Here is a 23,158-nt window from a genome sequence, read left to right as displayed (position 1 = left end):
CTATGACTGCTAGAAGATATGATGTTTCTTAGAACCTATGAATGTAAGAAGTATGATGTTTCTTAGAAGCTATGAATGTAAGAAGATATGATGTTTCTTAGAAGCTATAAATGTAAGAAGCTATGTTTCTTAAAAGCTATGAATGTAAGAAGATATGATTTTTCTTAGAAGCTATGAATGTAAGAAGCTGCAATGTTTCTTAGAAGCTATGAATGTAAGAAGCTATGATGTTTCTTAGAAGTTATGAATGTAAGAAGCTATGATGTTTCTTAGAAGCTATGAATGTAAGAAGATATGATGTTTCTTAGAAGCTATGACTGCTAGAAGCTATGATGTTTCTTAAAAGCTATGAATGTAAGAAGCTATGATGTTTCTTAGAAGCTATGAATGTAAGAAGATACAATGTTTCTTAGAAGCTATGAATGTAAGAAGCTGCAATGTTTCTTAGAAGCTATGAATGTAAGAAGCTATGATGTTTCTTAGAAGCTATGAATGTAAGAAGCTATGATGTTTCTTAGAAGCTATGGATGTAAGAAGCTACCATGTTTCTTCAAAGCTATGAATGTAATAAACAATTACAGAATCGTTTGTGAGATCACTTATCATCTTGTAACATAGTAAAACTACAGTACTGTGTACAGTTTGTTAGGCAGATTTCACATAATAGTCCATTCAACTAAGACAAACTTTTCATGTTTTTAATTAGCGAGTAAGTTAACACAGCAATCACACTGTAACATCACAGAAAACATAATCACAGTTGATCCATATCTTGGTCCAGTTCAGACAAGACTATTGTTGGAACTCTGTGTGTGATACCTAGTCTCGCTTGCTCCTGAAAAATCACATCACCGAAGTTAGCACCAAACTCCCTCTTCAGCCGGTCCTGCTCATCATCCGAGTCCGGCAGATAACAATCCCTCGGGTATGACATACAAATATACTGCAAATCCTTCAGACCAGCTACAGCCACACCTAAATCACAAAGTTTCTCCAACAATACAGAGTTCCCTGATATATTCAAATACATAAGAGATGTCAACAATTTCAGAGAGATATTCAGGGGCTCCATCTGACTGTCAGACAGTGACACATCCTCCAGTTCAAGGACACAGATATGTGACTTTATGTTCCGTAAGAGATGTAGCACTGTTCCGAAGCTCAAACCAAGTCCATTTTCACTGATATCAAGTTCCTGTATACCTGATGTGTGGTGTGACATTGCTAAATAAGTCATATCAGTCAAAGCTAAACCACACCCTACCAATTTCAAGAACTGCAACGGCTTTTCCACAGCTGACAAAACTCGCCGTAATTTGGATTTGATCCTGTTGTTACTGAGGTCAAGTCTCACAAGGTTTTTCAGGCAAGTGAACAGTTTTGCCATTTCATCACAAGCTGTGTCATTCTGGAATATGTTGATCGTGTTGCATGACAGATCAAGGGAAGTGATGTGTGTAAACTGGGATATCAGTGGACAAAGTCTTATAAAATCCACTGAACTGAGGGAGTTGTATTTCAGTCTCAGTCCATATAGATGCTGAAAACAGTAAAATACAGACAACATGCAACATATAATCTCAGTGAAATATCCATTTCTTTAAGGCTAAGAATGTAAATATAATTGCTCAAATATCTTGTCTACTAGAGAATAATATACATGTAGGTTTATGTAAATGAATGCAAAGCCAACCTTAATTAATGGAAATGATTTCTTTTTTTTCAGAAAATTATCATGAATTTGAAAGCAATTATGGAAGTCTTCAAGAAAACAGTAATGTATTCATACAATTTATAGAAGCAGTAATAAAACAAGAGCTGTCAGAAGGACAGCACACACAACTATTTGAAAATGTTTGTCAAATGAGAAGAGAAAATGACAGAAAATTGTGAATGCAATGCAGGAATTGTACACATATTTGCAATGCAGGAATTGTACACTTATTTTCATCTTTCTATGTGCAGGGAATGGGGATGTAATGTGGGGGCGGCGGTGTACAATGCAACAATAAGGAGTCAAAATTTTGAAAGAGGAAGGAGCCTGAAAAAGTTCTAAAGTGAGCAAGATTGGGGTAATTTACTAGTGCAAGAAATGAATGCGAAAAAAAAAATGCTTTGTTTTGGAGGGACAGGAAGGGGCTGTAATCCATAGGGGTAGCACTTAGGGGGACAGGCTGAGGGATATCAAGACACAATATCAGATATAAGATTACCGGTATGTTAGTGTGAGAAATGAGAAAGAATATAACTGAGGGGGTAGCAGTGGAAAAGGGTGGAAATGGGAGGGACAGAAGTTAGGGTGAGGGTATGAGGGATACAAAGCTATACGATAACTGAGAAACGTGCCATAAAACTTAAACTATCTGAACCCAGTGACCTTGACCTTTGGGGTACCTGACCCTAAACTAAATGTTGTCTGCCCCTTACCAAGACCATCCTTACGTGACGTTAAATGAATATAGGGGAAGTTGTTCGAAAGAAGTAGTTGAAATTGAGAAGCTTCCCTTAACTTTTAAAACTTAAACCAATTACTAAATCATAATATTGCAATCTCTAACCCCACTGACCTTGACATTTAGGATTCCTATCCATTGATCACAAAAAAAACAACATGAAACATTTATAATTAATTAAATGAACGTTGCCACTTATAGTTTGTTCTGTTGGGTTAAACATCGCACCGACAATCATAGGTCATATGGTGACTTTCCAGCTTTGATGGTGGAGGAAGTACCCAGGTGCTCCTCCATGCATTATTTCAATCTAATCTTCTTCAATGTTTCATCACAGGCGGCATCTGGGTAGAAACACCAACCTTCAGCTGGATGGCTTCTTCATGTGAAGAACTCAACGCCCTGAATGGGATTCAAAACCCACACTGGTGAGGGGGCAAGTGATTAAGTCAGTGACCTTAACCACTTGGCCAAAGAGGCTCCACCACTTCTAGTGGCATTTTCATCTTGTAATGTCCTATAAAAGTTTTAAATATGAAAGCTGATTACCTCTGCGCTAACTTGTTCTAGAAGAATTGCCACTTTTGGCTGACCAAGACAGGTTGCATCGAGTTTATCTACTATCAACCTTAATGTACTCTCTCTGAAACCAGACACTTTCAGAGCCTTGCAAACTTCATACAAGGCTGGCTCAGAGGAAACAAACAAGTCCAACTTCACAGCAACTGAAAATCATTTCTTTCTCTATACTATTTATAACTATTTATTCAGCTTCTTACTGTATATTTAGTATATTGGTAAGCATTTTTATGAACATTCTTGAGGTCTTTGTTTTTCTCTACTTACTTATAAAATTATTATCAGATTCAAATTTTCCAGCATTTATGACTACATGTATACCTTAGCAATAAATACCACTATTTTAACATTCACTTAAGTTCTTATTCTACATCTTACATTTCAGTAAATAAAATACTTGTTCTATGGACTGCCATGCTGTAAGGTTGTACTTGCACATGGAAACTTGACTTACAATAGTCATCTGGCAATGACTGGTCTGTAGTAAATCTCTCTAGTTTGTCATGAGCTTCTTCTTCTGGTAAAAGTTTTATCGCTTCTTCATATTTCTTGATCATTAGATTTTGTCTGGCTTCATTGTGAGCTAACATACAGTGGGTGGCTAGATAGTATGAAATCACCTCAGCTGTTAAAATACAATTTATACATACAGATTGTCTGGTTTTAAAGTGAACTAACATTATGGTACAGTGACTCAGTGGGTAGCTAAGTTGTACAAAATCACCTCAGCTGTTAAAATACCAGGGGTTTTTTTGGCCGTTTTTATAGCCATTATTCGGCTATATTCCCAATGCCAAAAAGTATGTATTTTTCCCAAAATGAGTGCAAAAATTACCAATCTACATCCTGAAACAAAAATCATCAAAATTACACAAATATTGAGCAAATTATGGACAATTTTGTAATGGAAGTACCAACATTTCTGTAAACTTTGGTGACTCTAGGTCAAATACTTTTGGAGCTATGTGCGACACAACATTAAAATGACCAATTTTTTACTAAGTCAGGGGCCATAACTCCTACATAACTGAATGAATCCGGACACGAAACCCCAGGTGCACAACAACACATGCTGACCAACATTCCTGTAAAGTTTTGTGACTCTACCTCAAATACTTTTGGAGCTAGGCGCAACACAACACTAAAATGATCAATTTTTACAAAGTCAGGGCCCATAACTCATATATGACTGAATGAATCCGGACGTGAAACCCCAGGTGCACAACTACACGTGCTGACCAACATTTCTGTAACGTTTTGTGACTCTACGTCAAATACTTTTGGAGCTAGGCGTGACACAACATTCTTGGAAGGACGGACGGACAAGGGCAAATCTATATGCCCCCCCCGCCCCCCCCAAAAGTGGCGGCATAAAAACCCTGTTAAATACAATACACATACAGATTGTTTGGTTTTAAAGTGGACTAACATTATGGTACAGTGGGTGGCTAAGTGGTACGAAATCACCTCAGCTGTTAAAATACAAAACACATACAGATTGTCTGGCTTTAAAGTGAACCAACATATGGTACAGTGGGTGGCTAAGTGGTACAAAATCACCTCAGCTGTTAAAATACAATAGATATAAGAACTGCCTCAATCTAATTAATATACCAAAATATTAAAGCAGCATCTTTTACTGTATACACTGTGATTGAAACATCATTGAATAAAACCGTCTGAAAGGCTTTGGGTGTAAATAATTTACTAAATCATGAGCAATTAACTATTCAATTTCCAGTTTAAGACCTTATCAGCAGCTTTTAAACCAGTCCACTTAGTTTACTTAATGGAAGTACCACTGCTTTTTCAGTCAATAATTTTCTCCATACATTTCTAAAAAAAAAAGAGTCAAATTAGACACTGAAAGAACACATCCACATTCATTATTTAGAATATCAGCCAAAGAAAAGCATAATTTTAGTGCACAAAATTAAAACTGATTTCATGTACAAACTTCAACACAAGTTACAACAGTGCTAGAGATAAATTACATTCACTGCTCAACATGCTGTGACACAAACTTTTTTAAATTGGTTATTTTCAAGTGATTATCTTTTCTTATCTGATAGAAACTCTTTTTAATTATGCATATAGCCATCATTATTTTTCACTAAAATCTTACATACATCCACAGATATATAAAACATATGTACGACAGAAATTTATGCAATAGTGAGTTCTATGAAATAACCACTTTTTACGGATGTCAAGATTTGTTATACCTGTTGGATATCCTGTTAAGTCTACAAACTTCAACTTTGTTTTGCACTTCTTTTTCAACGTCTCCAGAAAATTATGAGCCACACATGTAGTGTATCTAAGTCCTTGCTTGGCAACTCTTGTCAGCTCTGCATGATCATGTAACACACCCAATTTGGTAAAAATTTCTGGAGCAAACTTCTTCAGACTTAGTGTCTGAAGTGGCCACTTTGTGAGAAGGACATCAACAGCTCTGTCTCGATTTCCTTCTAAAGCCTGCTGCATTAAAACTGTACATAACTCTTGTGGAAGTATATTCACTGCTGTCATAGTTGATGTTGAATCCTGCACGATATAGTCAGCGGCAATCTGCAGCAAGGATTTCACCTCAGGGGTTTTCTGTGTACTGGAGCGACACAATTCTAAATTCAAAGGGTACAGAGCACCCCGAAAGTGGTCGTACCACTGTGCAGACTGCATCCCTGATAAAACTTGTTGTAGATTTGATGTCATCTCTTAAGCACATTAGCTGACATTCACAATTTTCTTGGACATCTGAAATTAATAGTAGATATGACAGTCAAAAACTATATTCAGAAGGCTGTATTCTCCAACAAGTATAGAACCATGTTTTACTATGAAGGCATTTCCCATTCAGACTGTGTCCATTCTACCAAAAGTTATATACCATTTCAATGTTACTGTATTGTACTTAGTAATATCCAGTCAAAGAAACACACCCTAAAATTGCATAAAACAAGCCAAAATTTCTTTTAAAAAATCTATAACTATGTTTCTATTAATGGCTGTCCCTGCAGTTTTTCTGTTAATTTTTAATTCCTTTTTGTGCATCCACTTTTTAAACATTTTATAGCAGGGTTTTTTTATAGAGGAAGTGAGTATGGAACCTTATGGATCAGTACCGCTAGACATGCAGTGATACACTCCTTTTCACTGATACTGGTCTAGAGTATTTTTTTTTCAAAAATCCCTTTTCACACAAATGTACAGTTTATACGTTAGTCAAATGAAATAAAAATCGATAACCAAAACTCAGGTCACAGTATCTATCTATCTTCCATTATTGTCTAACCCTTTACAGGGACTTAGACAATTTTGTGCGTGTCAAGCCACAAAGATTGTTAGCAGAAGATAAAAGAAAATCAGGCCAAAACGAAAGGGAAAGGAAAATTTGTTAGTGATTTAAAAGATAAAAACAGGGGTGAAGAGCAAGGTTATGGCGAAGTGTGTTCAATGTTGCAAACAGAGGCGTTGAACTGCTCAAGGGTTGGAAGAAAGGGAATGTCAGGTGGAAGATTATTCCATAGGACTATAGTCCTGGGGAAAAAGGAGTATTTGTAGTAGTCAGTTGTTGCAGAGATTAACCTGTAAGACAGCGGATGAATGGGATGATAATGGTGTGATTGCCTAGTTAGGGGGATGAGATAATCTTCCATGGGGATTGCAACCAGCTGATTAAGAGATTTTATGTATAAGAGAGAGTCGGGAGTCAATGTGCTGGAAATCTAGCCTGCACCATTTTAGACTGTATAGCATGTCAGTGACAACTGAGGTGCGGCCAAAGTCGGACATAGCCCAACGCGCTGCCCATCTTTGGACTGCTTCTATTTCGTTTATTTGGGTTTGTGTGTATGGAGACTTCGGAGCTATATTCCAGATGTGGTCTGACGAGGGTCTGACATGCCAAACGCTTTTCGATTTTCATCGTAAAAAGTAGTAAAAACAGCAAATTCTCATGTGTTTCCATAACATAAAGTTTGTCAGTAATTAAGTTTTAAAGCCTTCTTAAGAAATATAGCATTTATTTCAAGATATCTAAAAAAAAAATGTTTTTTTTTTGTTGTTGAACGATCTGGAGGCATGCTGCTTTAAGGTCATTTTGGAGGGTATTAGATTGTCTGAAAGAGGTAAGTGACATGTATATAATTACTGCAGTGTCATCTGCAAATAGACACACTTTAGACTGGATACTTTGTGGGTGGTCATTTATATATGCAAGGAAGAGCAGGGGCCCCAAGCATGGTACCCTGCGGAACTCCAAAAGAGACAGCTATGGGCTTGGAATCCTAGAGCTAGGGTGAAGCAATGGCTGGGTTAGTCAAAAGAATCTGAGTTTGTCTTTGAAAAAAAAGGAGAGAGGAATGTAGCAGTGTGTATACAATAATGTATATAAAGTCTATGATATCGATTATCCGATTAGCTCAGTTGGTAGAGCAATCAGTATTAATGATGAATGCAAATTACTATTGTATACGGATGATAGTGCTATCATTTTTTCGAATAGAAATCTGAATGAAACTAGAGATGCTTTTGAGAAAAGCCCATGTCTCCCACAACTGCCCAATCATCTAAATAGTAAGTCAGTCTTTATATACTGTTTACTTAATCCACATGTGCATGCGCTTTCTTGACACCAAAAGGAGTATAGGCGCCAGTTTGGGGGCAAAACTGCGCAAGAAATCTGAGTGTTTTTGGTAATTCAAGGGCCATAATTCCGAAGTGCCTAGGCCGATTTGGCTAGTTATCGAACTTGGCCGAGCACTTACTGGCAGACACATTTTGTTGAAGTTTAGTAAAGATCAGATGAGAAATGTTTGACTTAGAGTGCAGACAAGCTTTGTGACAGACACACACACACAGACTGGAGTAAATCAGTATGTCTCCCACACCCACTGCCCACACCACTGTGTGGTGGGAGACATAATTAGTAAAAAAACTCAGTACTGAACTTGAAAATTGCAATAAGTGGCTTATTGATAATAAACTCTCTCTTCATTTTGGGAAAACAGAATGTATTCTTTTTGGGAGTAAGAGAAAGTTAAAACAAGTAAAAGAATTTTCTATTAAGTGTGGTAATAGTGTTAAGTCACAGAAATCAGTCAAATATTTAGGTCATGTTTTAGACAATACTTTGTCTGGTAGCACTTGTGCAAATTTATGATATTATTAAGAAAGTTAATTCAAGACTTAAGTTCTTATACAGGCAAAATAATGTCTTAGACTTTAACATGAGAAAGACTCTGTGTAATTCTCTTAAATACACTGCTTGTTTGACTATGCCTGTTCTGCATGGTATAATGGTTTGTGTAAAACCCTTAAAACTAAGCTTCAGGTTACGCAGAATAAAGTCGTCAGATTTATGCTGAATGTGCCTGCTAAGACTTTGCTCACAAATTTAGATTTTCAGAAGCTTGGTATTTTAAGAATTGAAGATCAGGTCAAACAACTGTGCCTTAATCATGTGCATAAGATATACTACTGTAAATGTCCGAAATATTTAAGTGAACATTTCACTAAGAAATCAGATATGCATACATACAGTACAAGGAAAAACAGTTTTAATTTTTATGTGCCATATGTAAATTCGGTTACAGCCGATACTTTTTATTATAACAGTATTTTAGTATGGAATTCACTTCCTGAGAGAGTACAATCTATTACAGGACAGCACAGGTTTAAAAGGGAAGTAAAAAGATATTTGCTTCGTAAATACTGATATAAACATTGTTAAAACAGTATGAAATTTTTATGGTTTTAAGTAGTACTTTAACCATTTCAGTCTATTAAAATATAACAGGATTTTCTACCGGATTTAAGGTACAGTTTCCTGTTTAGTTTTTTTATGAGCCTTGAATTTCAATTATGCTGCCGTCTTGACCTTGCCCTTCACCTATTTGTTCTCTGTTGTCTGTCTGTTTGTATGTCACTATGTGTAAATGTATATGTTTGTTAGACCCAGTCATGGACCCCATTGGAAATAAGTCTTTTTTGACTTTCATGGGCTTTCCAAGCAAAATGTCTAGTCACTACTTACAGTCTACAGAATTAGTTTAAATCTAAAATAAAAAATTAACTAAAATTAGACTGATATATGGTAAAAAGTACATTTTATAGTCTTAACTTCTTGGTGATATTCATTTATTTTAGACTAGGGGTTCTGTGATATTTCTGTGATATGTGCTACGTATGTTTGTTTTTTATCTGTATCTGTAATGTTGTATGATGAATTTTTTGCTGAATAAATCTATCTATCTATCTATTGATCAGGTCGGATATCCGGGCACTACAGCGTATCGCGTTGCGTAGCAACAAGCGGAGGTGACAGCAAACGCTAAATTGTAATTGAAAAGCGTTTTATGTTTCACTAGTGCTGGTTGTTTTTCTTTGCTTAAAGTAAAATTTTGGGCAATATTAATAAGTCAGTGAATTTATAATGTAGCATGATGTTCCAGAAATCACTCCCGAGAAAGAAACCTTTCTTTTTTAGGTTTCAGACGTGATATTCATCATTGATCCGTGTAAGCTGCAAGGTCTCATATTTGTGACGGACTGGATGAAAATTATAATTTAAAAAATCGGAGGTCTTTTGAAGTAAATAAAACAGAAAATCTATTTCATCTAATTAGGTTTCTCCATTCGTTTCACTTTTCTCGTTCTATTTAGTAGCCTGCCATTAAAATAGTTCTGAAAGCCAAATAGCTTATACTGTGGTGTCAAAAGTGATTCAGTCACTCCAAATTTAATCAAATCAACACCTCTTACCTAAATTCTCATTCGTATGAAATGTAATGATAGGTGTCATAATTTAAAGCTTAACAGCACATTATGCGTAAATACTGGAGAAGGGATTTTTTTCTCCCTCGAAGGGTATCAGGATCACAATAGCATTTATAACACAAAGCGGTTTTTTATATGTTACAATTGTTTTAAATGTAATATGACATCTAGAGCTACTGTGTTACACGCGGAGATAAAAAAGATATATATAATAACTGCATGCTAGTTTCTTTTTTACGAAAAGCCAGGACGTATCAATAAATTGATGACTTCCAATTACGAAAATACTAAAAAAAATACTGATCTCTGTTTTGTCAATTATTTAAAACTGAGAACGATAATTTGCACGCTTTGTCTAGAATAATGTTCGTCATATCTTGTAGTTTTCAATACCCATTTTTTTTTGTTAATTGTTAGACTGTCACAATTGACTGCTTCCACATACCACAAAATTAAAGCATTCATTCCAGTCATAAATCACTATGGAAACCAATCAGTATGTGGTATATTGATGAAAATCAGTTTTGACCAGTTCCTAATGACTATCACTTTTTAATAGATTGATTTCCTGTTTGTTTTATCCCTCTGATGTACCCCTTCGGGGCCTTATGGTGATTTCCTGTCTTATCCGTTTGATGTATGCCTTCAGGGTCTTATGATATTTGGAAGATGCACATTATTGTTATTTGCGTGTCAATTGACAAAGGGATTAATAGAGCTACTACATTAAAAAACTTTAACCAATACACAAGCCCGAACATTTAGTTCATTTCAAACTTTAAAATTAATTCACCAAACTATTTTTTGGCTGGAAGGACATTTCTTCAAAAAAAAAAAAATGTCTGCAATAAGATTACATATAGAATAAAGTATAAGTTTTCAACTTTATTTAAATGACTTTCATACTTAATGTACTTCGACATTATAGCATTTTACATTAACTAAATAAAATATATCGCACAAAGTACATTTCAGAAAATGGCAACAATATAATTATTTCAGAGCATTAAAACATTTAGAAAATCAGCTTATTTAAAAAAGACATAAAAATATCAGAAAATTAATTTACTATTTATTTGATCTGTTCTTTCTTAAAAAGAAAAAAAAATTCAAGACACTTGAAAGAGATGAAAGAAACAACTGCTACAATTTCAAGCAAAGAAGTTGAATAAAAAAAATGTTTTGTTTTCAGATATTTAGTTTAGATTAATACATATATATAGCAAACTGAGAAAATGTTTAATAAGCTTGGGAACTTGTTTTAATTATATCTGATTCGTAGCGCCGAAGAGCAGACAATACATAATCTGTCACTTTTTCCAGACCGTTTTAAAATGCCACAAAATCAATTATCACAAAAACCCTACTTTTTTTGAAAAATATATAGATTGTACCATAGCGTAAGGACTGCAGATGATAAAAAAGATGACTCTTGATTTGTTTTATTTGAGAATTAAAACATCACAACCCACACCGCTAGTTAATTCGCTACGAATTGCGAGGTCCTGCTTTCACCTCCAAGGTAATTTGCATAATCGATTGCTCCGGATGTGACGTCACGCCGACCTGATCAATCTGACTTGCAAGCAGAACTGAAGGTCACAGGTTCAAGTCCTGTATGGGCTGCACATTTTTCTGCTCCTATTACACTTGCATAGTTCACCTTGTCATTGTGTATGATACTGTGACCAGATTTTTGTTGTTGATTTTTTTCCATTTGACTAATGTGTAAACAGTACATTTGTGTGGAAAGAGGGAACTTTGAGAAAACATGTTTTTACGTTTTTGCTTCCTATTTTTTTGTCAATAATCACAGGCGTTATTATCAGCAAATCAAATTTCATCATGATTGACTATTCCACAAGTTCCCTTCACAAGGTCGACTTGTTCCCAAATTTAATGAAACTTTGGCGTATATCCTGAATGTATCGCGGAATCAGGTTATTTTTGTACATAACCGGTGTAAAGTCATTAATCTATCTTGGAGGGTAACGAGAATTTTTTCAACTGAAAAACATGAAACTCAAGGAAAAAGAAGTCAAGATTGTTGTACACGAAATGTTTAAAATCAAAACTACCTACAAATTCAATTGTATACGTCTTGGAACTGCTTTCAAGTAATTTGATTAGTCACTTCTTTCCCAGTCTGTTCAATCTCACTTGCCGGTGTGCAGGTATAACTACCTCGGAAGTATGATCCTACCCCGTGTTAATACTCCGGAAATTCTAAAGAACATCTGGTGAGCGATGTAGGCGGGGCTAAGGCGTGGCTACGTCGCGGCCATATTGAATACGTCACTAGTTTACTTCTACTTATTCCCCTTGAATCAACATGGCAGAAACTGCACGTGCATTAGATCGAAATGGCAATCGTGGGTATTTTGAGGGCAATGATTGTATCAAGGAGGCAGAAGAAACAATCCGTCAGTTAGAAATGAGAACGCACTATAAATATTCAATTGTAAAATCTGACAACTTCAAATTATTAGGTAGGAAACTGTTTATCTCGATTTGAAATGAAGTCACCAAGAAATACCAAATTGGCTCATACTTTTCCAGAAAATATGGATCCACCATGTCCATCCAACTTTGGAAGCAGTATTTATTTATGTCCCCAAAGGGAGGCATATTAGTTTTCAACTGTCCGTCCGTTCGTTAGTCACAACGTTAACTTTTTGTATGAAGGCACTCCCCCACCCCCCCCCCAAACATTCCTCCTGGATTCATTTACCACACCCACACACCTTACCTAAAATTGTGTACTCTATACAGCAAATATTTTGTTTTGCGGGTCTCGTGACATCATCGCACATGCTTGATTATGCTGAGACCCGAGGGATACTGAAGATGTTATAACACGAAAGAACGTGCACTAATGCTATGTTAAAAATCAACATGGACTACTGCGTATTTCATTGAAATTTAATGGTCACGTTCATTTACCTGGATTTTACATGTTTTGTGCTAGAATAGCATATACAGATACAAATTTTATATTAACACCGACTTTAAATAAAGTTTGCATCTGTATCTGCTATTCTAGCATAAAATGCGTACAATCCAGGCAAAGGAACGTGACCATTAAATTTCTATGAAATACGCAGTAGTCCATGTTGATTTTTACATTGACATCAGGGCAATAATACATTTACACTTTGTTATGGAACGGACATATGTAAAAGGTGTTATATCAGCACGTGAGTGCGAGAATCTCTGTAATAACACACATTTCCTCTCCTGTTAAAACACCCCCCAAAAAGTAACAGTAACATTAGTTTTATGCTAGAATGTGTAATAAACAGTGAAGTAAAAATTAACCCACGTCATACTTAAGCTATTGTCCAATCTTCATCAACCATTGGAGTCATTTAACACTCCAGTGACAGCTGCAGTCTCCTCAGATGTGCCCAGTTTCACTATCCAGCATCGAAATAGTCGAACGCGCTGTCTCCTGTGACAGCTCTTGTTTTTTCTTTTCAAATTATGCCCCTGGGGTAAAAAGAGGCCCTGCCCCAGGGGTCACTTGTTATAATTATGAGTTACATAAGAAAAAATACTTAAAAAATTATCAGGTCATATTTCCTCAACAGTTTAATTATAATTACCTGATGCACCAAGCGATTAGGGATCACTTGACTGTGATCTTGACCTACTAACCTATTTTCTTGTTTTTTGAGATACAGCCTTGAAATTTCGATGACATGCACAATTTTGCACACCAATCTTAAAATTGTCTTTCAGTGACCCTGAATGTGACAAACTTTCTAATATTTTAGCATCAGTTTGTCATTTGAAACATATGGCTCATATTACTCAGGTGAGCAATGCAGTGTCATTATAACCGTCTTGTTATATTAGATATACTTCATTGTTCAAAGGAATTAGGAAGTGTTATCCAAAGGTCTGCAACTTTCGGAATATGTATTTTGTATATGAATATGTTGTAGGCCAAACTTGAATCTAGGCAGATCCGGAATCAGTCTAGACCAAGCTAAAATTCTAGTTTGGCTAGACTGAATCTGGATCTGCCTAGACCAAACTTGTCTTGTTTAAGTTTTTGTGGAGAACTTAATATATAGTTTGAAGAATCATACTTAAAAAATTTGTAAAAAAGACAAATTTATAAATGCTTTCTTACTTAACTGATAGGTTTATACTTATGACATAACAATTCTTGTCATTCATTTAGATGGACCATTTGCACACTACAAGATATTTTGGGAGGAAAATTCATGTGATGCTAGTCCCATTATATTCGATGGAGTTCCATTTGTAATTGTTGGAAAGCAGCGACGGGAATGTTTCCATGGCCCAGATAGAAATCTCAGTAAAAAGATAAAAAGGAGAAACAGAAAAAAGGCAAGTTTTTTCTTTTGTTTATTATGCCCCCACCATTTGTTGAAGTTTTTATATAAAGTCAAATATCTCTGTTTCCATCAAAGCTATTGACTTGAAACTTAAAATGTTTGTTTACTATCAAAGTCTACACCAGGAGAAACAATCCCCATAACTCTGTTTGAATTTTGATTTAATTATGCCCCTTTTTAACTTAGAACATTTTGGTTAAGTGTCTTATAAAGTCAAATATGTCTGTTACTGTCAAAGCTATTTACTTGAAACTTAAAACATTGTTAACAATCAAAGTCTACACCAGAAGAAACAATCCCCATAACTCCATTTTGAATTTTGGTGGAGTTATGCCCCTTTTTATGCCCCCGAAGGGAGGCATATAGTTTTTGAACAGTCTGTCAGTCTGTCCGCAATTTTCGTGTCCGGTCCATATCTTTGTCATCGATGGATGGATTTTCAAATAACTTGGCATGAATGTGTACCACAGTAAGACGACGTGTCGCACGCAAGACCCAGGTCCGTAGCTCAAAGGTCAAGGTCACACTTGGACGTTAAAGGTCATTTTTCATATAGTGCATTCGTGTCCGGTCCATATCTTTGTCATCCATGGATGGATTTTCAAATAACTTGGCATGAATGTGTACCACAGTAAGACGACATGTCGCGCGCAAGACCCAGGTCCGTAGCTCAAAGGTCAAGGTCACACTTAGACGTTAAAGGTCATTTTTCATGATAGTGCATTCGTGTCCGGTCCATATCTTTGTCATCCATGGATGGATTTTCAAATAACTTGGCATGAATGTGTACCACAGTAAGACGACGTGTCTCACGCAAGACCCAGGTCCGTAGCTCAAAGGTCAAGGTCACACTTAGACGTTAAAGGTCATATTTCATGATAGTGCATTGATGGGCGTGTCCGGTCCATATCTTTGTCATTCATGCATGGATTTTAAAATTATTGGGCATGAATGTGTACCACAGTAAGACGACGTGTCGCGCGCAAGACCCAGGTCCGTAGGTCAAAGGTCCTAAACTCTAACATCGGCCATAACTATTCATTCAAAGTGCCATCGGGGGCATGTGTCATCCTATGGAGACAGCTCTTGTTTAATAAGAATATTTTTCATAAAGTTTTTGATAAAGTCAAATGAACTTTGTTATTTAAAGCTTTTGACTTGAAACTTAAAATAGTTATTGACTATCAAAGTCTACACCAAGAGAAACAATCCTCATGGCTGATTTGAATTTTGATGAGTTATGCCCCTTTTTAACTTGGCATTTTTTAGTTAAAAATTTTATAAACTTTTTACTGGCAAAGCTCTAATTCAGAGTCAAGCAATGTAAAAAGTCAAGCTCATATTCAGACTTTGATAATTGACTGATGTTTTCATGTTAGGTTTTATTATATACACACCTCACCAGAAAGTGTGTGTTTAACCAGTTTTGGCAAAATGCAATATTTCCATTTTACTATAACCTAAAAATTGAATTGATTAGGTCTTTATGTTGAATTGTTAAAATTCTCATGTTTCAGGCTGATCATCCATATGGAGAAAAGGGGAGGAAACTTGTGCAGCCAACACATAAGCGGAATTGTCCAGCTTTCATCATGCTGAGATACATCATTAAGTTTCCAGAATATAGGGTAAGTTTAGGGTGAACTTGTGTGAAGCTTTTTATTTGTGAATGTATATCTGTCTTTTGATACGTGAATATTTCTTTAATAATGACGAAGTAGCTTTGAGCCATTAAGTCAGTTTACAAACTTTGCTTCCTTTTGAGTATTGGAATGTTGGTATTACTAGGTTTTTAACCCTATTATAATGCAATGTGTGATTGTTTGATTAATTGCTAAATTTATTTTATAGCTAGTTCATATATTTTATAAGTATTACTACTGCAAATTAAAATGATGTGGCAAGTCATAAGAGATGTTTAAAGGATATCGGGGTATAATTTGTGTTATAGGAAGTCAGTAGCATTCTTACTGGTAATTTTTTTTAAGTGGTCATGAGATTTACAGATTTTTAATTATAATTAGTACTATGTCAATTCAGATCCACTCCAATTCATCATATCAAAGGAAACGACAAGGCCAGCAACTTAAAACTGACCTACAGAACAGTGCATCTGTAGAGCATCAACATAGAGTGTACTTTTCTTTACCAGAAGATTCTGAACACAAGAACCATGTAAAAGGAGAGGTATATAATGATCAGTGTTAAAATTTGTTTTTGTAAAGGGGCATAAACTTGTAAGTCTAAACAATTTTTTTTTCTTTCCTTGCATTATCAGTGGAATTAGGGACATGAACGTGGATCCAGTATTCACTGGTACCAAAAGTATTTCCTTAGGAAATTTCAAAATACAAATGTATATACATATTGCTCTATTAACTATCAGTTATGGTTTTAAATTTACATACTTGCAGCTGTCTACCATATTCATTCCTGTAAATTTTGAAATATCTCTAATTACTTGACTTTCAGTTTGGGTCCGTATTTCAGCCAGTGGACAAAGCCATCATTGCTAAAATTAAATCTCTTGTAATAGAAGGTGTAAGAAGTGTGTCGGAGATGAAGAGACACTTGAAAACGTTTACAAAGGAAAATTTTCCTGGGGTTCCAGAGCTTAGCAACAGGTTTTATCCATCAAATAAGGACATCAGAAATCATATGACTACAGCTTTAAAACTTGAGCAGTAAGTACTGGTAATTGGATAAATTAAATGCCTATGCCATTTATGCTTCATCCTGGGTGCACAGGTTTCAAATTGTAAAACCTATGGCTCTATACAACTGAAAAATGGAAGCTGCTTACTTCTGTCATGAAAAGTTTGTATTACTCTGAAAGCATTCTGCCATTAATGGTCAGTGTTACATGATGTGCATCCTGACCAGAATTGATTGGCTTTCTGTGTCTATCTGTATGTCCATTGTTTATCCTGCACTCTGTCATATTTTTAGCTTTGTCCATCTATTTGACTGTATGATATTCAGCAGTAAATTTGCCTGATTGTCTGATTTAATAGAACAACACATCCATCACTGCAAGCACTACCAGCTCACAATCAATTACAAGTGTCAGAGACTAACCTTGCAATGCCCCCATGGTCCCAACTTTGAGCACTATTTGTCACAAGAAGGGGAAAATGTGCAGCCTGACCGGCTTTTACAAGACAAATAATACAGACTGTAGTACCTGGTGCTTACTCATTTTCTCCTGTATTTGTAATTAAGTCTTATGTTAAAAATCTAAAGCTGTGCTTCTTGAAATACAGGTACTCTGATGAAGACCAAGAGAACCTGAGGATTTTGCTAAATCAGTGGAGAATAGAAGAAAATCCCAAGGACAGTTTTTGTTACATTCCAAGGTCAGCTTTAAAGCTTAATAGGCCATGATGTTTTTCCAATTTGGACTCAAAATAGTCAAAATAGTTCATCCCCAGTAATCTTGTCCTACATCATTTTATGTGTAATATGGACACCATTGGAAATAAGCTCTTAGCTTAATGGGTTATCCATAGGTCCCTAGCATTTTAATAACACATGTAATTTTTAGTAATGACAGTGTTCTTCCGAAAGTCCTTGGAAAATCAAGCTGCAGAATTAAATATCAACATGGATTTAATGGAAATATTGGTCTAGGAGCTGTATACATATATATAGCATAACGAACAGGGATGGAATTTGGAACACAACTGGCTGGGTGGGGAAGAATTTAGACGAAAATGCTGGCATATTACGTAAGGTTGAGTTGATGTCTTGTGATAATAAACTAAGACAACAACCAACTAAATGTGCTGTCGCCAGTAAAATCTACAATACGATAGTGAGGAACCGATGAAAAGTGGAGGAAAGACGTATGAGGCATGTAGCAACCAAGCCTTGGTCCAAGGTAACATTTCAAGAGCATTAGATCTAAGTAGTACTGTTATTTCTTTTGCAAAGCTTATTATAGCTAGCTTGTCCTATATAGGATTATCTAGTTGTACATGTCTCCTGTATGGCTTGAATACTATGATAATAATAGGATACCAACAATTATAAAGGCAACAAAGGGAGTTAATTATAGAATATATTTCCAGGGAGATAATTTGATCTGGAAAAAAGAAGTTCGGCACTGTGAGTGATATAGAGAAATATTTCACTGATATTTTTCAGTATTTCACCAGTTAGCAAAAAATAAAATGTGTTCTTTTATGCTGTGACCTAAATGTAAATATAAAAATGTATATAAAAATAATACTTTTTTTAATGTGGTGACCATAGGAAACAGTGAGCAGCCTAAATATTGATCATTTTAGCTCTTCCAATTTGCTCATTTAATGAGTTACTACTAGTATAATGAGATTAGGATTATGGTTATAATTTTTGATTGTTTCCAAAATTTACCCTTGAATTGACCTTTACATAAAATCTGGGCAGGATTCCAGGGAACTTAAGTTTCAAACAAGTGTGAGAAATTTCAGTCAATTGTTTAGGATGTTCCTTGACTGAAAGAGAAAAAAATCTAAAAAAAATGGTAAAATGTCTCACACCCGAAGCAACAACATTTATTCTCATGTCCTGTTTTTAAAGTACACTACGTAGAGGATTCATTTTCCATATGACTGACATAACAATTATTAACCTGTTTTTTTATATATGTATAATTTCTTGATGTGTTTGATCCTGATTCAACTGTGTCAAAAACCAGGTCCTAGAAAAACTATGTGAAAATTCAAGATGCAGCATTTCTATCAAATTTTCATTAATCAAATTAATCACAATATTAAGTCTTGAGGATAGTATAGCTTTGTTTGAAAATTGATCAATCATAGAAAAACTTTGTTAACATTATAGAGGCATATTTTGCATACAGCCTATTAAAATATTAATCAGATTGTTTGCCTGTATCATTTCAATATATTCAAATTTAGGTTAGCTTGGGTCAAAACTAGGTTACCAGGTCAAGTTATATAAAACCTTTACAAACTCAGGCCAGATTTCTCTCAGAAAATTCGATAAACAAGTACTGCAGATATTTTACCTTATGATACAGTTCAGATCCAACTTAAAACTCTGTAGGGGCATTAGTGTTCTCTTTAACTTCTCTGGTTTTACCTTTTTAGTGCACATGCTGAATCAGATGATGATATTCAAGACTTCATCTTTGTGCACCAAAACAGTGACCAAAAACGCTTGATGGCCAGATATGGAAACGAAATATGTTTGTTAGATTCGACACACAATACAACAAAATATGACCTCCCACTGTTTTTTGTTTGTGTCAGCACAAACATTGGGTACATGGTAGTTGGGTCTTTCATAGTGCCAACAGAGTCAGCATACAATATCGTGCGTGGGCTTCAAGTTTTAAAAGAATGGAATCCTACTTGGATGCCCAAATATTTCATGACTGATTACCACAGAGGTGAAATGAATGCTATCGAAAAAACCTTTCCAGGTAACATTTTCTGTAAATAATGAAGTGACATAATTTATAATTAGTAAACATTTTAGTAATTTGATACAGATTTTGCTAAGCATTTAGAACTGCAAACCTTTTTAATTTTAACTTCAAATCCACTTATTTTTGGCATAATAATTGTCACATTTAAGTTCAGTTATTAAATGTATAGATAAAGTACATGAAGTAATGAAGTAATATTAACTAATGTGATAATTACATAACATTAATTTTCAGAAAGATACTATGCAGCTGTATAGGTAAAACCTGGGCTGGGTATATACGTAGGTTTTCATGTATATAGCACAAGCTATGCTCTGATGCAATGTTGCAGGTATCAACACAATCATCTTTATTAGGGAGCCCTTCAGGAATTCCTGTGTTCAACACATAAAGTTCCTCTTCAGGGTCAGGCATGTTCAGATTATAATTACGTTTGGTGTTGGGCATTTTTAGTGAGTCTCCGGCGTACATCGTTATATAATTTCATGGATCTTGGGAATGCGTTCATGCCAAAGGGGGGGGGGTGTATTTAAAAATTAATACATAATGTCACAGAAGAGTAGTGTTAGAAATGATGTCATTATTAATGCATTTCATGCAAATAAATAAAGCTGTGACCATCAGAGCAAAGCTTTTCTGTGTAGTGGCAGTGTTACTTTAACTAGAGCTGTGACAATGCTATCACTTTGAAATCAGTTAACTGTTTAGTTGAAATAAAATTGACAAATCATCTTAGTGTAGTTATAAAAAGGAAAATACTTGCATTTATATGATTACCTTTAGAAATTTTCATTGAATTTACAAGTGTGAAAATTTTCATTGATTTTACAAGTGAATTGAATCAGATACAGTTTACCATACATTTGTCACAGCCCTTCGTTAATCCTAATCATAGCTTCTATTGTATTTGGTTGGTGCAGTGGTTTTCTTTACACATGTATTTAGTATGCCTTTTTATTTCTTTAGTTCTTATTACTCTAAGCACAAACCTCACTTGCTTATAGTCATTATTTTGTCATCTTATAAAGCTGAAAGGGATCAAGTTGTATTTTCAGAAGGTACATTAATAAATTTTCTCAAAAGTTAATGGATATGTTTATTGAGATTATGTTTCCTAAATTGCCTTGATGTTGATCCCTAAAAGCGACTTATACTTCAAACCTTCTTCTACTAAGTTGAAATTTTGAAAAGAAATATATACATGTACTAGTTTAAATATACACAAAACACTAGAAAATACTGTCAAAAACATTTGCTTGTTCCCATCAATCTGGCAATCGGTTATATTTCCATAGTAATTATACTAAAAGTATTAACTTCTTCTGAGCTCTTTGAGTGTGCAGTTTGTTAAGTTTGAACAAGATCTAAAAGTAAACTTAATAAGGTCGAATTTTATTAGCAGATAGTATCATTTGAGAGCTATATGTACTCAAGTCTTAATTTAAATGATGGAGTTGAAATAATGCTAAAGATTTTACATCCTGAAAGTTTTTCAAACTAGTTGGAACAGGTGCTGTTCTCATATTTTGTTATAAAAATAATGAAAGTTCAAATGTAACAAAGGTTTGTGGGATGTGATAACTGTTCACCTCACTGCACTTGTCCACTCTACTGCTTCAACTGTGGAAAGTTTATAATACTCTAATAAGTAACAGTTGAATTAAAAAATGTACTTTTATGCAGTTTAAGACATTTCAGACACACATTTTTTATTTCATTGTTTAAAGCTTACAGTGAAAATTGCATCAAAACAATAGTAATATATCATTGTGATTTTGTCATTGAGAAATGCAAATGTACTTTTTATTATTATTATTCAGGCTGTTTTACATATTTATGCGACTTTCACCGTGAGCAGGCATGGCAGCGTTGGGTTGGGCCATCCCATGGTGTAAAGGAACCAGATGAGCTACTAAAGCTGTAAGTGTTAGCAGACAATTACAAATCAAGCATCATCTCAATAAAAGCATTAAATTTCTGATGCTTGAATTTTTATCAAAATAAATGATTGCAAACTATTACAGAGTTGCAGCTGGTATGGAAGAATGACTTTCTATAAGTACTAGACAGTTGATTGTTTTTATGGACTACAGGATAGTGCTTTTTTATTCATTAGTCCATCCTTCTGATCACATTTATCAGAATCTGCTCTAATGCTCTTATGAATTAACTATTTTTTTACCAACTTACCGGTCTAGATGTTAAAGACACAGATAGCTCAAACAATCAGTAATGATCAATTACACAATTATTTTAGAATGAGGAGTATCGCTAATGCTGAGTCAGAGGAAGAGTTTAAAGCAGCTGTGGACAGCTTGAAGGTATCTGATCATTGGAAATTGAACTGCATGTTTCGTAAATGGTTCCAGACACACTGGCTGTCAGTTTCAGAGGTAAGATTTATGCACAACTTGTTATATCAGTTGTTGTTAAATGTTAACATCACTGACTGATCTGATAAATATATATATGTGTATATAGTGTTTCTACTTTAATTTGAACATGATGAAGGTATAACTGTCCAAAACTGGTAGATCAATAAAAGTAATTTTAACTTTGCCCTGGTTTTGACGTGTTGTTTCCTTAATTTGTTTTTTGAGAAAGTCTTAAACTTGAACAGATCAAAATGATGATCTCTATTTCAAGTTTGTGTCTGGTTCATATGGGTTGAAACAAACTAGGTCACAGTGTTAGAAATAAGAAAAAACATGACAGCATACAAATGCCATTTTCAAATTTGTATAAAGTTTTTTATGAAAATTGTAAAATTGTTGAAAAATCTTATGAAAATGTTTGATTATTGTAAATAAGTATGCTGTTATAACCCTAAGGGGTATCAAAATTAATGTTCAGAGACTCTAGTTTTCACTCTGCTTTATAAAACAGAGTGAAAACTAGAGTCATTGTTATATGTATGAAAGTTGTCACTGAAAAATAAAATCTTTAAACTGTGATTTTCAGAGATGGGTGCAGTACCACCGTCAAACATTGCTCAATGTAAGAGTGAACACCACCAATGGCCTAGAAACTCAGCATAAGGAGTTCAAGCAGAACTACTTGAGCTCCTATACAGAGGGCTCCTTGAGTAGTATGGTTACTACGTTGATAAAAAAGTTTCTACCTGAACGCTACAAAAGGTACATGTATTGTTGAATCTTATCCTAGCAATTACAATGATATTGTAAAATGAAAATACAAAAATGCAGTGGAAAGATCATGAACTCAACAGAAACAGGAGTTGCATTTTCAGTTTTGGCTATTTTTAGCTCACCTGAGCCAAAGGCTCATGGTGAGCTTTTGTGACCGCTCAATGTCTTCTGTCATCCGTCCGTCAACATTTTCTAAAAAAATCTTCTTGAAAACCACTGGGCAGAATTACACCAAACTTCACAGAAATCATCCTTAGGTGTTCCTCTTTCAAAATTTTTCAAAGAGTTTAATTTCATGCAGAACTCTGCAATGGCAACCAAAACGAAAAAATTGAAAATCTTCTTGTCCAAAACCATAAGGCCTAGGGCTTTGATATTTAGTATGTAGCATCA

General features: G+C 34.9%; 3 protein-coding genes across 3 annotated transcripts in view; 2 read left to right on the top strand and 1 right to left on the bottom strand.

Annotated features, from left to right (window-relative positions):
• Positions 1-345: 345 nt before the first annotated feature.
• Positions 346-11,984, bottom strand: LOC123536032 (leucine-rich repeat-containing protein 14-like). The gene is made up of 5 exons (XM_045318812.2): positions 11,895-11,984; positions 5,258-5,789; positions 3,487-3,657; positions 3,003-3,178; positions 346-1,540 (listed from the first exon to the last, which is right to left on the bottom strand). The coding sequence occupies exons 2-5, from the start codon at positions 5,745-5,747 to the stop codon at positions 755-757; spliced, it is 1,623 nt and encodes a 540-aa protein (XP_045174747.2). The 5' UTR covers positions 5,748-5,789; positions 11,895-11,984; the 3' UTR covers positions 346-754.
• LOC123566151 (uncharacterized) overlaps positions 11,759-23,158 on the top strand; it is a 70,018-nt gene continuing 58,618 nt past the window's right edge. Inside the window, exon 1 of the mRNA XM_053549320.1 lies at positions 11,759-11,929. Coding sequence (XP_053405295.1) covers positions 11,829-11,929 — 101 coding nt within the window. The 5' untranslated portion in view covers positions 11,759-11,828. The remainder of the gene's footprint in view (positions 11,930-23,158) is intronic.
• LOC123553026 (uncharacterized) overlaps positions 12,083-23,158 on the top strand; it is a 41,237-nt gene continuing 30,161 nt past the window's right edge. The window contains exons 1-10 of the mRNA XM_053549338.1: positions 12,083-12,301; positions 14,002-14,171; positions 15,697-15,807; positions 16,220-16,366; positions 16,652-16,863; positions 17,443-17,535; positions 19,276-19,610; positions 21,437-21,536; positions 21,874-22,009; positions 22,578-22,753. Of these exons, the coding sequence (XP_053405313.1) occupies positions 12,145-12,301; positions 14,002-14,171; positions 15,697-15,807; positions 16,220-16,366; positions 16,652-16,863; positions 17,443-17,535; positions 19,276-19,610; positions 21,437-21,536; positions 21,874-22,009; positions 22,578-22,753 (1,637 nt within the window). The 5' untranslated portion in view covers positions 12,083-12,144. The remainder of the gene's footprint in view (positions 12,302-14,001; positions 14,172-15,696; positions 15,808-16,219; positions 16,367-16,651; positions 16,864-17,442; positions 17,536-19,275; positions 19,611-21,436; positions 21,537-21,873; positions 22,010-22,577; positions 22,754-23,158) is intronic.

This window comes from Mercenaria mercenaria, chromosome 1, assembly GCF_021730395.1.
Source record: "Mercenaria mercenaria strain notata chromosome 1, MADL_Memer_1, whole genome shotgun sequence".
NCBI classification, from domain to species: Eukaryota; Metazoa; Mollusca; class Bivalvia; order Venerida; family Veneridae; genus Mercenaria; species Mercenaria mercenaria.
This window is presented reverse-complemented; position numbering and strand designations above follow the sequence as displayed.

Excerpts from the sequence above, each read along its gene's own strand:
- LOC123536032 (XM_045318812.2), bottom strand. The coding sequence starts at position 5,747 with ATGACATCAAATCTACAACAAGTTTTATCAGGGATGCAGTCTGCACAG. Across the intron at positions 3,658-5,257 it reads CTTAACAGGATATCCAACAG|CTGAGGTGATTTCATACTAT; the intron begins GTATAACAAATC and ends GTATTTTAACAG. Across the intron at positions 1,541-3,002 it reads TAGAACAAGTTAGCGCAGAG|CATCTATATGGACTGAGACT; the intron begins GTAATCAGCTTT and ends TACTGTTTTCAG.